The sequence below is a fragment of the Giraffa tippelskirchi genome, chromosome 8, assembly GCF_054371585.1.
Source record: "Giraffa tippelskirchi isolate mGirTip1 chromosome 8, T2T-mGirTip1v1.2.pri, whole genome shotgun sequence".
NCBI classification, from domain to species: domain Eukaryota; kingdom Metazoa; phylum Chordata; class Mammalia; order Artiodactyla; family Giraffidae; genus Giraffa; species Giraffa tippelskirchi.
The window spans coordinates 24,602,710-24,620,264 of record NC_137282.1 but is presented as its reverse complement, the minus strand read 5'-3'; the positions used below and the strand labels follow the sequence as shown (position 1 = coordinate 24,620,264).

The following is a 17,555-nucleotide window of genomic DNA, read 5'->3' as shown; positions in this document are numbered from 1 at the left end:
TGAACCATGTTGCACACTTGAAACTAATATAATGTTATATGTCAGTTATATGGAAGAAAATGTCAAATTAGATTTCAGATGGTAAAAAAAATTTGTCTTGGGAATAAGACAAACTTGATAAAACAAACTTTATCACGGTAAAATAAAAAAAGCATTATAATGGCTTCAGAAGCTTAATTCAACTCTTATTTTTTAAACACTTTTTCAGAAAGTATTGACAGATGCTTAACACATGTAAATATATTCTTTCAAAATCTATGTCCATTGAGAAACGCTAAAGTTAATCTCTTTGAACCAAGAAAAGATTAGTCGATCTCCCTGTGTTTGAAATAGTGTTAGAAATGGAATAATCATTCAATAAGAAAAACAGATAAATATAAAAGAAAATATATACATATAATCAAGGAATTTAGCCAAACAATGGTACTAAGAAAATAATTTCTGTAGATTTGTAAATTGAAAAAGTCCTGATAATCCAGTTAAAAATTTTTAGTTTCTCAAGGAGTCAAACATAAATACTAATACTTAGCTGCTGCCCAACTTTGGCATAAGAGATAATTTGAAGAACAAAAATTTTGGTGCTACAAAAAGAGTACCTATATTTTCATCCTGAGTGTAAAAAATAGTGCTTAATAAATTAATTTACATTTCATATTTTTCCTTAGAAATAACTTATCAGCACAGGACAAGTTAATACTAAAATTCCCCCTAGAAACTAAGTAGACAAGCAACTTAATGTTTTCTCCAAAAATGTTAATATAAAAGATTGATTTCTTGATTTTATAAATAATTATAACTTAATGGTTTAAGAACTGATACTGTGTTACATAATAAAATTGATTAGCATAGAAATCCTAGAAAGAGAATGAAATGTTAAGAATTCAAGAAACGGTAACTTCAGAGCACTGAATGATAAATGAATACATATTTCAGTAAGTACTGGGAGGACATATGCTATGATATCAGTCAGGAAAGTGAACCTGTATCTACATATGTTGCAGTGAAAGTTCTAGATGGTCAAGGATTAAAAGAAGATTTTTGCTCTTCTGTTTGTTTGTATACAAGTGTACAAAACAGGATATGAAAGGTAGGTATTTACGGGTATGTAGGTTTATTGAAATGAAGAGTTAGCAGGTAATGGGCTTGGGTGAATTAAGTAACATTTTGTTGAGATTCCTGCATAAATGTTTATTTTTAGTTATGTAAAATATTACATAATATTACAATATTACATCCCCGCCCCATCGCCACTTTCCAGAATGGGTGGGAATAGAAGCCTAGGTTCTTGTCTTCCCTATAGATGCTGCCTATGCCCAGGTTAGGTCCTTCACATCCTTGAACTTCACCTTGCCTATGGAGGGCCACTGAGAGGATTTATTAACTGGCTGCTCTGGGTCTTAGTTGCAGCCTGTGGGACCTTAAGCTCCCTGCCTAGGGATGGAATCTGGGTCCTCTGCATTTCCCAGTGGAGTTGTAGCCACTAGACCACCTGGGAAGTCTAAGTATTTTTAAAACACAATATTTTAGTCATTTTAGAAGTGAGAATTATCAAGTATTAATACGAATATGAGTTGTTTAACCATGGAAATCTACCATAGGAAAGGAGAGCCCTTTTCCTGTTTGTTTGTTTGTTTTTTAACTTAAAGAATATTGAATGTATTTTCCCACTGGTTTTTGGGACATGAATACTGAGGTTTCTTTATCTTCCTTCAAGAAATCAGTGTTTTCTTCCCTCTAAAAAATTAGAGAAAGTAGTTACCATCTATAAAATGATCTCAGGTTTGTCACCAAAGAATGTAAATGCTGTAGGGAATGCCTAGGAGAATAAAGATTTATTTGTTTTTGTTTCTTTATTTTTTCAGATTTAGATTTGATTATTTAGACTACTCACTTTAAGAAGCTAAGCAGCTTGCTTTCCTGTTTTTCCAATTCTCTTTGATATTCAAAGTTGTCTGAGACACTTGGAATGGTTCCAAGATGGAACAGTTTTTCTGTATAAAATAGAGAGGTCCCCAGGGCACTGTGACAGGGCGTGAGCAGTCACTTAGCATCTTAGATGGATTTGGAGTATTAGCATGTGCTTCTTAAAAAAAAAATTTTTTTTTTAACCATATTACTGCTTGAAGGGGAAAAAGAAACAACAAAGCTTATATTTGATAGAAAACAGAATAGTATAGTCAAGACTATAATACTCGGAGCTTCCGTGGTGGCTCAGTGGTAAAGAATCCGCCTGGCCAGTGAAGAAGACACAGATTCCATCCCTGGTCCGGGAAGATCCCACATGCCACGCAGCAATTGAGCCACAACTACTGAGCCTGTGCTCCGCAACAAAAGAAGCCACCACAGTGAGAAGCCTGCGCAGCACAACCAGAGAAAAGCCTACTCAGCCACAGAGACCCAACATAGCTAAAAATAAAAATAAATAAAAGTATTTCATGAAGAGTATAAAACACTTATTGAATCATTTTGCTGTACACCTGAAACTAACACAACATTGTAAATCAACTATAGGCCAAAATAAAGTAAAAAGAAAAAAATTTCTTTTTCTAAACTATAGTACTCTTAGCAGTGAATTTAAAGATCAGGGGTTAAATGTGAGTAGATTTTCACTGTATATGTGGTGATTTATCAGGGATTAGGAAATGACTCATTTACAGTATAAATCTTGGTAGCACCCCAGGCCATCAGCAGGGAAAGGAGAGGAAGTTGATAGGAAATGTATAGAAAGAGGGAAAGGCATTAACAGTTCAGTCATTTGTGTGTGTGTGTGTGTGTTTTCAGCCAGCCTGAATCAGAGCCTCCAGTCAGGGTACTTGGTCACCGCAGGTTTCTGTACCACTTTACCTGGAAAATTAGAAACCATGAAGTCAGCATTATTTTTCACACAGTTTTCATGTTTCTGGATTGGTCAGTCCATCTGCTTTATACTCCTCATTCTCTGCCCCGTATACATCCTTTTAAGTCAAAGCCGTCATGTGGTTCTAGTTCCAGACATACAGATATCCGATTAACCCCTATTCTCATCCATATGCTTTTCTTTATAAACATAACTAAAGCGCCCTTCTGTGGCTTCTCTAGTGTTTAGGGAACCCAGATGGTGTTGGTTAGGAAAATGAAGGTCACGTGTTTTCCTACCTATATCCATTCCTTTTGCAGTTGAAAAGGGCAGACAGAAGAGTCCCCGAAGTCTGTGCATCCAGACCCAGACGTCCCCAGATGTGCTGTCCTCTGAAAAAGCACTTGAGTTGGCTCAGTATAAAAGCAAATGTGCGAAGCAAAGTGGAATTATCCTGCAGCTCAAGCAGCTTCTTTCCCTGGGCAACATAAAGTTTGAGGCATTAACAGTTGTGGCTCAGCACCTGCTGTCTGAGGTAAGGACACAGACCCTCTAAACAGCCTTCTCACTAAGGTGGGGGTGGGGGCGGGGGGAGGGTGGACAGGATGTGCACTGCCCATGCTCCTGTCTTGTGAATATCTTTAAGTGAATGATCAGTAAAACTGGGGCTTCCCAGGTGGCGCTGGTGAAGAACCTGCCTATTTGCCAGAGACATAAAGAGACCAGAGTTCATTCCCAAGGTCAGGAAGACCCCCTGGAGAAGGGCATGGCAACCCACTCCAGTATTCTTGCCTGGAGAATCCCATGGACAGAGGAGCCTGGTGGGCTACAGTCCACAGGGTCCACAAAGAGTTGGACACAATTGAAGCAACTTAGTATGCACCCAGTTATGCTTTTGTCAACTCACCTGATACCTAGAGTCACTGTAGAGTCTAGATTTCTAGAAATCTGGGCTTGAAACGATTCTGAGCTCTTCTCTTTCTCCTCTGGAGTCTCTTAGACCCACACAGTGAAAACGTAATTGCCTGTTCAACTACTCTACACCTCTAGGCTCTATTAGCACTGCTGATAAAAAAATTCATCAGCTGATCTAAGAAAGAAACAAAATTTTATTTGAGCCAAACTGAGGATTTTAACCTGGGAAGAGCATCTCAGAAAGCTCCGAGGACTGTTCCAGCCCTTGGAAGTCGTGTGCATGTGTTTTGAGACATGCTTGACAGTTTACACAATCCAGGTCTGCAAGAACAAAGTGGTAGGTCATGTGAGCCCTCACAGGCTCTCAGGGAATGTTATCTTTGAGGAGTTGTCTTGCTGACGCTAGAACGGTGCCCTTTATAAAGCCTGACCAGGTATTTCTGCTGATAGGGGAGGTCTGGCCGATACGCGGTGCACAGTGCAGGAAGAGAGAAGGCCAACGGACCAAGAACATTTTATGTTTAAACTTTTCTTGTCTTGCCATACAATAGGACTTTTATTTCACAGCATTAACTTTTTTTTTCACTTCATGTTTTATCAAACTATGTGTAGCTTTTCGTATCACACAGTGAGCTTAATAGTTTGAAAAATGAGAATGATTATGGGTCAAATTTTTGAGATAACTCTCAGTGTTGGTCCAAGGATTCTTCAGAATTTTCATCCATTCCTAAAATAGTGTGTGGTACAACAAACATGAAACAGATTTTCTTTGCTTACTGACTCTTCCCCTGACACAAGGATGTCAGTTCAGGAACTAGTTAAAATTCATTGAGAAAACCAAGTTTCTATGAACATATGCTACTGGCATAGCAACAGAAAGTTAATTATTTAAGGGGAAATACTGGGATGAGAATGTAACTTGAGCTCTCTAGATATTTTTAAATCACTGTTTTAAAGACAAGGATACATGACTTCTCAGGAGGAAAATTGTTCAGTTTGCCTGTTCTGTAGTTCAGTTCAATCCAACAAACCTACACTCATTTCTTAGGCTACTGTGATGTGATCGCCTGTCTGGGGCAGGGGAGACAGAGGTGAATGAGACTTGTTCTGTGCCTTTGACAAGCTTCCAGGCTAGTAGACAGTTTAGATCAGTATTTGGTAAACATTTTACATCTTTGTTCATATATATATATATATATATATATATATATCTTTTTTTTTTTTTTTTTTTTGAAGGACTTCCCTGATGGTCCAGTGGTTAAGACACTGCTTCCAATGCAGGGGGCATGGGTTCGATCCCTTGTTGGGGAACTAAGATCCCACAGTTCAGCCTATATATATGTGCTGCACACTCTCTATATATACACACATACTCTCTCTATATATATATACACACACATATATAGATAAATACACATGCATTATATATTTATACATATATGTCTCTATATGCTCTGTGTGTGTGTGTATATACACACACACATCTTTTTTTGAGATGGAGATGTAGACATTTATCTAGTTTTAAATTACAGTAGCATACAGTATTTTTATGGTTTTTGGCGTGTGTGTCTAAATATTTATTTGCACAAATTTATCCCATTAGCGTTGTCCTTCAGGAACATTATGCCACTGATTTGAACAAGAAAATGTTACACAAGTAGAATAAGGAATATGGACCCACTAAAGTGTAGTGAGTAATTAAGATAGGAAATTGCCTTTGTGGTAAATATGGAATGATTAGACACTCAGAACATATCTATGTGTTTCATTTCTAAGTGTCCTGTAAAAAAAATTTAAAACAATACTTTCAGGTATTTCATAAATACTCTTTAAAAAAAAAAAAAACAGCCTAGGCTTATATTCTATATGTCTCTCTATCAGTTGTCTCCCTGTGAGCTCAAAAGGGTAGATATTTCAGTCATTATTATAAGATTTAGGAACAGAGCTAAATTCTTTCTCAAGGCAACTTACCAAAGCAGTAATAGGTGCACATTAGAAAAAAAAACCCTCTTGTTTCCCTTCTATGATACCCATGGCATTCAGCTACTATAGTACTTCACGTATTTCTTATCATGCTGACAGAACCACTGTGGTATAATCAAGACATATGATAGTTTTCTTAGTGGACGAAGAAACAGTTCTAAGAATTAAATAAGCTGTTCAAAATTTGTATATATTGTAACCAGCGATGGGAGAGCATGAATTCTGATTTCTGGTTCTATGCACTTTTTACTTTACCACTCAATATTTTATGCTATTAGACAAAAATTTTTAAATGTATCAGTTAAATTCTGTTTCACCTAATGGAAATCTGTTATTGTTATTGGAATCTTGACTTAACAATACCACATGGTTTTGAATTGAAACTCATTTATCTTCAGTACTTTTGTTTTTCTTTATTATGTAAGAAAGGAATTCAAGAGTTGATTTACATAACCAAGTAAACTAAATTGGAAAGTACATAATTATTAAATGTAGGGAACAATTTGTTTGTCCATGTAGTTCAGTTCAGTCACTCAGTCGTGTCCGACTCTTTGCAGCCCCATGAATCGCAGCACGCCAGGCCTCCCTGTTCATCACTAACTCCCGGAGTCTACCCAAACCCATGTCCATAGAGTCGGTGATGCCATCCAACCATCTCCTCCTCCTCTGTCATCCCCTTCTCCTCCTGCCCCCAATCCTACCCAGCATTAGGGTCTTTTCCAGTGAGTCAACTCTTCGCATGAAGTGGCCAAAGTATTGGAGTTTCAGCTTCAACATCAGTCCTTCCAATGAACAACCAGGACTGATCTCCTTTAGGATGGACTGGTTGGATCTTCTTGCAGTCCAAGGGACTCTCAAGGGTCTTCTCCAACACCACAGTTCAAAAGCGTCAATTCTTCGGTGCTCAGCTTTCTTCACCATCCAACTCTCACATCCATACATGACCACTGGAAAAACCATAGCCTTGACCAGACGGACCTTTGTTAAGCCAATTATTTACTTTCCTATATCCAGCCTAACAACCCCACGTTCAACTCTTCTGGCTCCTTTATCTCCCACATGAAAGCAATCAAGTCTGATGAGTTAGTTCTCATCCCACTGTGTTTCTCCCCTTCCTTCATTCTCTCTTTTCCATTTCTACTGATGCCAACCTTGTTCAAGACCTGGATAAACTATCTGCTAGATTATGATAATAACTTGTTAACCAGTCTCAAGCAATGCTAGTAGATTGATTTTTCCAAAGCACTCCTTCAGTGCCTCTCCATTGTCTATATGGCTGACCTGCCCAATATGGTAGCCACTAGCTTGAAGACACAATTGAGCATTTGAATCATGTTATTGTTGTTCAGTCGCTAAATTGTGTCTGACTCTTTGCAACCCTGTGGATTGCACGACGCCAGGCCCTTCTGTCCTCCACTATCTTCTGGAGTTTGCTCAAATTCATGTCTATTGAGTCAGTGATGCTATCTAACCATCTCATCCTCTGCTGCCCCCTTCTCCTTTTGCCCTCAATCTTTTCCCAACATCAGGGTCTTTTCCAAAGAGTCAGCTCTTTGCATCAGGTGGCCAAAGTATTGGAGCTTCAGCTTCAGCGTCAGTCCTTCCAATGAATACTCAGGGGTGATTTCTTTTAGGATTGGCTGGTTTGGTCTTGTTTGATTTGAAGTGTAGCCTGGCTGAACTGAGATATGCAGTCAGTGTAAAATACACCTGGGTTTTGAAGACCATATAAAATATCTCATTAATAATTTTTCTATTGACTGTATGTTGAATTGATAATTTGGATATACTGGGTTAAATAAAATATATTGTCAAATTAGTTTCACTTTTAAACTTAAAAAATGTGGCTACTAGGAAATTAAAACTACCTCCATGGCTCACATGCTTCTTTTGAATGACTCCAGTATGTAACAGAGAATATAAAATTCTCTCTATAGTTTGGCAGAAGCTACCCACTTCAATCTTCCCCTCACTGCCTGTGTGCTCCAGCTGTGTAATCAGGCCGGTAAAGGAGAAATAGGAAGGGTTTAACATTTGTTGAGTTTTACTAAGAACCAGACATTCTCACTTATTAATAAGACCCTCTCCAAAAACACAAGTTGGAGTTTATAAATAAGAAAATCGAGCCATAGAGCTGTTAAGTACCTCGACTATCATCAGATAGCTGATAAGAGGAGGACCAGGACTTGAACCAAAGATAGGTCACTATGAACTCAAAATCCCCTACAGGGACTTCCCAGGTGGTCCTGTGGCTAAGACGCTGAACTACAATGCAGGGGGACTGGTATACTGAAGCTGAAGTTCCAATACTTTGCCCACCTGATGCAAATGGTCAGGGAACTAGATCCTGTGTGCCACAACTAAGACCCAGCACCGCCAAATGAATAAGTAGTTTTTTTTTTTTAAAGAAAAGAGAGATAAAGCCATGTCCATCACCTTGTTCATATCCTCTACAAATTTCCTGCCCCTTTTCATTCTTTGTTTAATACTGTTAGTGGGTTACCACCCTTCTCCCTAATACTTATGTGTTCAGATCTTTCTTGCAGTAGCATCCCATTGCTACCTGGATTTACTTTATATGGATTCATTATTCAGTTCAGTTCAGTTCAGTTCAGTTCAGTTGCTCAGTCGTGTCCGACTCTTTGTGACCCCTTGAATTGCAGCACACCAGGCCTCTCTGTCCATCACCAACTCCCGGAGTCTACCCAAACCCATGTCCATAGAGTCGGTGATGCCATCCAACCATCTCATCCTCTGTCGTCCCCTTCTCCTCCCGCCCCAATCCTACCCAGCATTAGGGTCTTTTCCAATGAGTCAACCCTTTGCGTGAGGTGGCCAAAGTATTGGAGTTTCAGCTTCAACATCAGACCTTCCAATGAACACCCAGGATTGATCTCTTTTAGGATGGATTGATTGGATCTCCTTGCAGTCCAAGGGACTCTCAAGAGTCTTCTCCAACACCACAGTTCAAAAGCATCAATTCTTTGGCGCTCAGCTTTCTTCACTGTCCAACTCTCACATCCATACATGACCACTGGTAAAACCATAGCCTTGACTAGACGGACTTTTGTTGGCAAAGTAATGTCTCTGCTTTTAAATATGCTATCTAGGTTGGCCATAACCTTCCTTCCAAGGAGTAAGCGTCTTTTAATTTCATGGCTGCAGTCACCATCAGCAGTGATTTTGGAGCCCCCAAAAATAAAGTCTGACACTGTTTCCACTGTTTCCCCATCTATTTCCCATAAAGTGATGGGACCAGATGCCATGATCTTAGTTTTCTGAATGGAGCTTTAAGCCAACTTTTTCACTCTCCTCTTTCACCTTCATCAAGAGGCTCTCTAGTTCTTCTTCACTTTCTGCCATAAGGGTGGTGTCATCTGCATATCTGAGGTTATTGGTATTTCTCCCGGCAATCTTGATTCCAGCTTGTGTTTCTTCCAGCCCAGCATTTCTCATGATGTACTCTGCATATAAGTTGAATAAGCAGGGTGACAATATACAGCCTTGACATACTCCTTTTCCTATTTGGAACCAGTCTGTTGTTCCATGTCCAGTTCTAACTGTTCTTCCTGACCTGCATACAGGTTTCTCAAGGACAGGTCAGATGGTCTGGTATTCCCATCTCTTTCAGAATTTTCCACAGTTTGTTGTGATCCACACAGTCAAAGGCTTTGGCATAGTCAATAAAGCAGAAATATATGTTTTTCTGGAACTCTCTTGCTTTTTCGATGATCCAGCGCATATTGGCAATTTGATCTCTGGTTCCTCTGCCTTTTCTAAAACCAGCTTGAACATCTGGAAGTTCACGGTTCACGTATTGCTGAAGCCTGGCTTGGAGAATTTTGAGCATTACTTTGCTAGCATGTTAGATGAGAGCAACTGTGCAGTAGTTTGAGCATTCTTTGGCATTGCCTTTCTTTGGGATTGGAACGAAAACTGACCTCTTCCAGTCCTGTGGCCACTGCTGAGTTTTCCAAATTTGCTGGCATATCGAGTGCAGCACTTTCACAGCATCACCTTTGAGGATTTGAAATAGCTCAGCTGGAATTCCATCACCTCCACTAGCTTTGTTCGTAGTGATGCTTCTTAAGGCCCACTTGACTTCACATTCCAGGATGTCTGCCTCTAGGTGAGTGATCACACCATCGTGATTATCTGGGTCATGACGATCTTTTTTGTACAGTTCTTCTGTGTATTCTTGCCACCTCTTCTTAATATCTTCTGCTTCTGTTAGGTCCATACCATTTCTGTCCTTTATCGAGCCTATCTTTGCATGAACTATTCCTTTGGTATCTCTAATTTTCTTGAAGAGATCTCTAGTCTTTCCCAATCTGTTTTCCTCTATTTCTTTGCACTGATCGCTGAGGAAGGCTTTCTTATCTCTCCTTGCTATTCTTTGGACACACTGAAACTAGAATTACAGAAAACTAGCTAATCTGATCACACAGACCACAGCCTTGTCTATCTCAATGTAACTAAGCCATGCCGTGTGGAGCCACCCAAGACGGATGGGTCATGGTGGAGAGGTCTGACAGAATGTGGTCCACTGGAGAAGGGCATGGCAAACCACTTCAGTATTCTTGCCTTGAGAACCCCATGAACAGTATGAAAAGACAAAAAGATAGGACACTGAAAGATGAACTCCCCAGGTCAGTAGGTGCCCAATATACTAATGGAGATCAGTGGAGAGATAACTCCAGAAAGAATGATGGGATGGAGCCAAAGCAAAAACGATACCCAACTGTGGATGTGACTGGTGATAGACGCAAAGTCCGATGCTGTAGAGAGCAATATTGCATAGGAACCTGGAATGTTAGATCCATGAATCAAGGATTCATTATACAAATTGCTAAAGTTAAAAATGCAAGTTCAATAATGAGGCCATCCTGCTTTCTGTGCCCCTTGGTGAACAAAGGCACAGGAGTGCGTGTGAGGTGGACGACAGGAGTCTCCTCCCTTCACCTGTGTTCTCAGTCCCTCTGTACCCTATGTGGCATGCCCCTGCCATGCTCCATGTGGTCCTAGGGTTTGAAGATACTTTCTTCCCACGTGACTTGGCCCCTAAACACAAGCCAAACATTCTGTCAGTTGCTCAGCTGGAGAAGGATTAGGTCCAGTAACAGAGAAAACATTTCACTGGGTTGGGCACCCTGAGAGATGCTTTCATTCACAGCAGGGCAGACTCTGAGCTTCATGGCTCCCTGTGAATGGCTCCCTGTACTGTCCGCGAATTTCATCTTACCTCCAATTTTTAAGGTCCTAATGCCCATATACTGTGACTCCATTGAATTTCTTAAAATTCAGCTCAAAGCCACTCTTTTATGAAGACTTTCCTGGTCCTTCTAGTTCTGTTTTGTTGTTGTTGTTATTTGTTTTTTAATTAAAAAAAATTTTTAATTGAACTATAATTGCTTTACAACATTGTATTAGTTTCTGCTCTACACTGTGAATCAGCCATATGTATACATATATGACCTTCCTCTTGAGCCTGCCCCCCACCCCACCCCTCATCCCACCCCTCTAGGTCATCACAGAGCACCATAGTTCTGTTTTATCTCCTCTCTGGATTCTAGGAGCACATACATTTCCCTGGCACACTCTACTTGTTGTTGTTCAGTCGTAAAATCATGTCTTGACTCTTTGCGACCCCATGGACCGCAGCACACCAGGCCTCCCTCTCCCTCACTATCTCCTGGAGTTCACCCAAGTTCATGTCCGTTGACTCGGTGATACAATCCAACCATCTCAGCCCCTGCCGCTCTCTTCTTTTACCTTCAGTCTTTCCCAGCATCAGAGTCTTTTCCAATGAGTTGACTGTTTACATCACCATTTTGCAGCTGTTTTTACTTTTTAAGATAAGAAGCTCACTGAGAGCAGAGTCTATGTCTGCTGCTTTCTTAGGAAACCACCCAACTGCCATGGCAGTGCCTCATACCTGATAGACACGGTGGTGCTAGTGGTAAAGAACCCATCTGCCAATGCAGGAGACGCAAGTTTGATCCCTGGGTCAGGAAGATCCCCTGGAGGAGGAAATAGCAACCCACTTCACTATTTCTGCCTGGAGAATCCCATGGACAGAGGAACCTGGCAAGCTACAGTCCACAGGGTCACACAGAGTGGAACACAACTGAAGGGACTTAGCAGGCAGGCGTGTGTATCTGAATGAACAAATAGGGCAATAAAGAGGGTGGAATCCCAGATGTAAGGTGAACTTATAAAGTCTTTACACAAATGTTCTTTGCTCTTTTCTAGCTCTTTATAATCAATCAGCAAATATTTACTGATTACCTAATGTGTACAGAGCACTGTTAAAAATATAGTTGGGAAGGAAAGATACAACAAAGGGGGAAGTTACGCATTTTTTTTTTTCAAAATTTTTACTTAACCCTTTGGTTCTCTTACACCCATTATAGAAGTGATTGATATATAGATAGAGATCTGTATATACATATCTATCTTGTTATTGCTAAGTTTTTCTAAATAGTTTCAGAGCATTAAATCATACATAAAAGTGGTTGGACTCCTAGAACTATCACTTATCCATTTGTTGCAAGTCTACTTAATGACTATGACTTTACCACTTTGGTAGTAGACATCATTCATTAGATATCATCATCATTTCCCCTGGAGGAGGACATGGCAACCCACTCCAGTATTCTTTGCCTGGAAAACTCCATGGACAAGTAGCCTGGTGGGCCCCAGTCCATGTGGTCGCAGAGTCAGACACAACTTAGCAACTAAACAACTACAACAATCATTCATTACAGAGTAGAAGTTCTAGTGCTTGTCTCATGAATCTGGTAACCAATACCACGCTTTCTGTTTCTCAAAGGACACACTGTTGTTAGTTTTAGTTTGTTCTGATTCTTGGTTTATCCTTGCGTAGCTGTTAAGTGTTGTGTGCATACAGGCCAAGTGAAGGACACTGTTGATGGCAATAATCCCAATTTCTCCATAAAAGTTTCCAGGTACACCCCCCGCCCCCTGCCCGGCCCCAAACATCTGACCAGTTATTCAGTGTGCCTCCGATATTTTTGAAAGTGGAATCCAACCCAAAGTGGCACCTGAACAAAGATGAATTTTGAATGACACTAGCACTCTTAAAGTAAAAATGTCTCAGACCCAGGAAAGTGTAGTAGTGAGGATGGAGGAGGTCAGAGAGAGTCTACATCTGAGCCGTCAGACCGGGCTCTTTGCTGCAAAGTCCCTTGTGCTGTTGACTGCTCCCAAGCTAGCAAATCGAGGCTCACCAATGGGACGACAGCCAGAGACTAAGTGCTGTGTCCCAGGGACTCCTAATTAAATTATGGTGAGTTCATTTTTTTTTTTTTTTCTCCCCCTTGGAGCACTTCATATCTTTAATGCATGGGCATAAAAGCATTTTTTTCCAACCAGATTCCCACCTCCCTCTCCACCCCACCACCACATTGTGTGAAATTCTGCATGTTACAATACAAAGAGAATTAAATAATCTTGTTATCTGGACCATAAAGGTCTAAGACAGAAACACTGATATATGAGCAGCTAAACAAAAAGAAACAGGCAATCAATATCTAAGTGACAAAATGCATTTTGTCATCTACAAAGGGTAAATGTCTTAAAGGGCAAGCTCCCAGGAGAGTCAGATAGAAGCTAACACTGAACATATGCTTATCATGATACGGGCACTGTGGTCGGCGTTTCACATTGGATCAAAAGCCCTTGATTTTTCCATTATCCATTCCCGCGGTCCCTCGTATGAGGTCATCTGCCTTGAATTATGGGGCCTGGATGTTTCAGTTCTACATAGCCTCCAAGCTTCTTTCAGACATTGTTCCCATGTCTTCAATTTTTTTCCTTATTTTCCCCAGCATCTGGAATGGTACTTGGTTAATTGGTACTGAGTAGTAACTTGCCAACCAATTCAGAAGGATAAATGTCCTGGCTAGGCATGTAGGGGAAGGGAGTGGTATCTATGATTGACTGTTAGTATTCCCTGAAGGCTTATAAAATGGACAGAAGACCAGGCATTCCAGCTTGTGGAGATGGGACGTGCATGGCAAGCCCGACTTAGAAGAGGAGTGGGTCATCTAAACAGGAGCTGGGTGATTGAGGTTCATGGAAGGTTGGGGTTTTTTTCAATTTTTTTTTTTTTTAGTGAAACAACTAAAGTGTTTACTAGGAAAAGAGTACATTTGGATAGACACATGGGCGGGCTGAGAGAGACAGCTGCCTGTGGAAGCTTATTCTTTATGCACTCGATAGAGGACTCTCATTGAGCAAGGACACTTATATGCACCAAGAATATGGGATGAAAATCTACTAATCCTCTGCAAAACAGTGTGGAGGAAGGCTTTCCATAGTTCAGGATGGGGTTGGCAAGGATCAGCATTAGAATGGAGGCAGTATTAACAGAAAAAGTGCAATGGATTCAAGACACATTTGGAAGAAAGAACAGAATGACTTTGGTGCAGCCCATTAAAGAAGAGTCGATAGTGACTTCATGAATTGTCCTGTTACTATCACTGGGATTGCCAGAGGTTGGAAGATACCGATGACTTCTGGGCATTGTTTTCTTAATGTGGACCATTTTTAAAGTCTATTGAATGTGTTACAATATTGTTTCTGTTTTATGTTTTGGTGTTTTGGCTGAGAAGCATGTGGGATCTTAGCTTCCCAACCAGGGATTGAACGTGTACCCCCTACTTTGGAAGGCAAAGTCTTAAACCACTGGGCCACCAGGGAGATCCCAGCTTCTGGGCATTGAGGCAGGTTGAGTGCAGTAGAGTTGGGGGAATGTCCGTATGGGTCCAGTCAGCCCTTGGCATCTGCAGGATTGGTTCCTGGACAGTCCTCCCCCCACGCATCCCCCAACAACAGATGCCAGAATCCATGGACACCCAGATCCCTCATATAAAATGATGTAGTACAGCTGGTCCTCGGTACTCACAGGTTCCACATCAGGAATCCAACCAACCTCAGATTTCAACTGTACTGAAATTACTTGTCCCCAAGGCCCCTTTAATAAGCAAAAAGATTGCCTGGTAGATACTTGTGATAGGATGTGAAACTTTTCACAAAATTATTCCTGGAGATTTTATACCAACTTAATTTCATAGTATAGATATTTTTATTCACGTTTCTCCCCATTTCATCCAGCTTGATTTCCCTCAAACTTTAATTTCTACATCAGGAAACTCATTACTTGTTCACTAAAAAACCTTGGACTCATTGAATTGTGTTTTCAGAACAACCTAATACTGCATTTTAAAAATCAAGCATTTAGAATACCATTAAGGCCAAAATGTACTTATTTGTGCTTAAATTCCAGTCACTGTTAAATGTCCATGGCAGTGCTAGTGTATTGCTAACTTCCCTAGCTTTTTAGTGAGAAATGACTACACAGTTAAAAAAAAAAAAAAGAAAAAAAATCATAAAATAGATCTGATCACCAACTCTCAAATCAGCAGGTCACACTTCTTAAAATGCCAGTGGACCATGTTGTAAGCATTCAAGCTAATTTTTCTGGGAAAAAGCATTCATTTTGCAATGTCACGTTAAATTCTAAGTCACAACACACGCCATTCGTCTCCTCTTTCATAACTCACTTAGCACAAAGGTTTTGAAGAACAAATTTCCTTTTTCTAATAGCAAGAATAATTATCTAATGACCTCAATTAGAGAGGGGAATAAAAAAGGCGCACACATCTAAAAATAACTCCATTATCCACTGCAGAGGAGCTTGGTTTTTCTTTCCACTGGACCAGTTGATATTTAAGTTAAGTGGCAATCGATCAGCCTAAGGTCTGGCTCTAGTTTCTCATAAATGAAGGGCTGTGGCTTTAAGTAATCTCTGGCTGCCGGTGCCAAAGGCAGAAGCTGCAGCATCAGCTCCTGGGAGGAGAGGCGTCCGAAGCGCACACGCCAACCTGCAGGACGTGAGTAAGGCCGGCGAGGACCAATGGCGCTCCTCCTGGCGGAGCTTTGAATGTAGACGGACCGGCCCGGTGGGTGGCGTGGCCACCTGTGCGCTTTTCGGCCGGCGCTGGGGGGTGGGGGGAGTTGGAGACAGAAGCTGGAAAATGGGCTGCTCCGGCAGCAAAATATGCCTGTATCCTCCATGTGCGGCAACAAGGGTAATTCGGATTTGTTTCTAGCGGTTTTCTGGAAGAACGTCAGGAAGGCAGGCAGAGGTTGTCTGATCTTAGCAGGGGGAAATGCTCTGAATGACAAGCAACTCTTCCCCTGCAAAGGCCGGTCCCGTGATCTCGATCCGCAGCGCGGACATCTAGCCTCGGCCAAGGCGGCAGGGAGCTGGGTCCTGGGCGGTCCCAGCGGGGGCATTTCCAGAGAGCCGTGAATTTTGCCTTCTCCTTCCTTAACGCGCCGGTGGGAGGGAGTATGCCTGTTAAGAAACTGTATCTCATTGCCGTATTGGTACAAGAATGTGTGTCTGTGTGCTTGCTATGAGTTGCTGGTAACTTGGAAATTGTTCTCTTTTGCAAGACTGATCACTGCTTTTTTCTTTTTTGGATTCTGAAAGAATCCTGGTTTTCTTTGACATGTTTCTCTAACATCTTAGAGAGCAGATCGGACATAGCATCATCCTTAGAAAATAATGTGAAGCAGAGTAAAATTAATTTCATTGTGTCTTTAAAGGGTTATTATTATTATTATTATTTTGACCAGAGGTTTATAACAGACTTGTGTGTCTTCCTTTTAGAAGTAAAGGACTGTCCTCCTCCTAAGGAAAGTTTTTGTATTTGCAAATATAGGACAGAGTGCATGGAAGTACATATGTTTAGAACATTAAATATTTATCTTTCAGTGATGAGGCCTTCATTGCCCTTGGAGGAGGAGAGTGCATTACGTCTGAAGTACACTGTGCATCAGCAGAAAGGTTCTGGGATTGGCATTGAAGCATGGCTCAAAGTCAATATTTTTAAAACAGGCCATTCAGTGCCTCCAACGCAAGTTTTGCCAGAAACCTGAGAAAATACAGACTTTTTGCGATGTGAATTTCCTTAACAACTAAGGGACATCTGTGTTTTTTTAACAACACAAACTGTTTAGCCTAAATGATTCATATCTTGGCTTCTCAATTCTGAGTCTCGTTTTCCTGGTGATAATGAGCGTGTGTGCTTTACTGAAAAGGGACCCTCTTGAAAACATTAGTAACCTGATGTGTGTTTTCCACAGCGAGAGGAAGCACTGAAACAAAACAAAACCCTATCTCAAGAACTTGTCAACCTCCGGGGAGAGCTAGGTAAGAGCTTTTTTTTGTTTGTTTTCTTTAAAGTTCCAGGGTTGAGGGGAAAATTGGCCAAGCTGGTTTTCCTCTCTGCGTGGTGCCTGGAGTCGACCCTGGCTGTGTTAGCCCCTCACTCTGGTGTCTGTGCAAACATGTCCTATCGATGTTTCTGTTGAATCTTGGCAGCTCGACCTCAAGTTCACAGAATTCCGGGCACTGATCTGACTAAGCTGAGCAGAGTTTCTGATGACCAAACCATTTCTCCTCCTGAAAAGAGGGGCAGACTGGTTTTTGCAATTGTGTGAATTCCTGTTAAAATAATTCCATCAGGTTTTGTTTTTTCCTGAACCATTTTTCATGTTAGAGAGTGGTGGAACAGTCCCCTCTCCCACAGCAGTAATCGTATCACACTTTCTTGGGGGTGGTCTGTGAGGAGAGAGCATGGTGTTGTTAGAAGGTACATCCTGGGCTCATCTTCCCATCAGACCCAGTCCTGCCGGGTGCCAGGGGCCTCTCAGGTCTGCAGCACTCGCCATCCCCCCGGGTGCCCCCGTCCCCAGGCCGAACTGTCTTCTAGTTCTTTCCTGGAAG

The 17,555-nt window shown here is 41.1% G+C and overlaps 1 protein-coding gene across 26 annotated transcripts in view; it reads left to right on the top strand.

Annotated features, from left to right (window-relative positions):
• The window catches only part of MTUS1 (microtubule associated scaffold protein 1), a 221,514-nt gene that overhangs the window by 172,832 nt on the left and 31,127 nt on the right, over positions 1-17,555 (top strand). For all 26 annotated transcript variants that reach the window (XR_014062579.1, XR_014062577.1, XR_014062576.1 and 23 more), the window contains 2 exons: positions 3,157-3,371; positions 16,913-16,979. Coding sequence is in view for 22 of the 26 variants with exons in the window: in XM_081521596.1 (XP_081377722.1) it covers positions 3,157-3,371; positions 16,913-16,979 (282 nt within the window). In the remaining 4 variants the exon portion in view is untranslated. The remainder of the gene's footprint in view (positions 1-3,156; positions 3,372-16,912; positions 16,980-17,555) is intronic.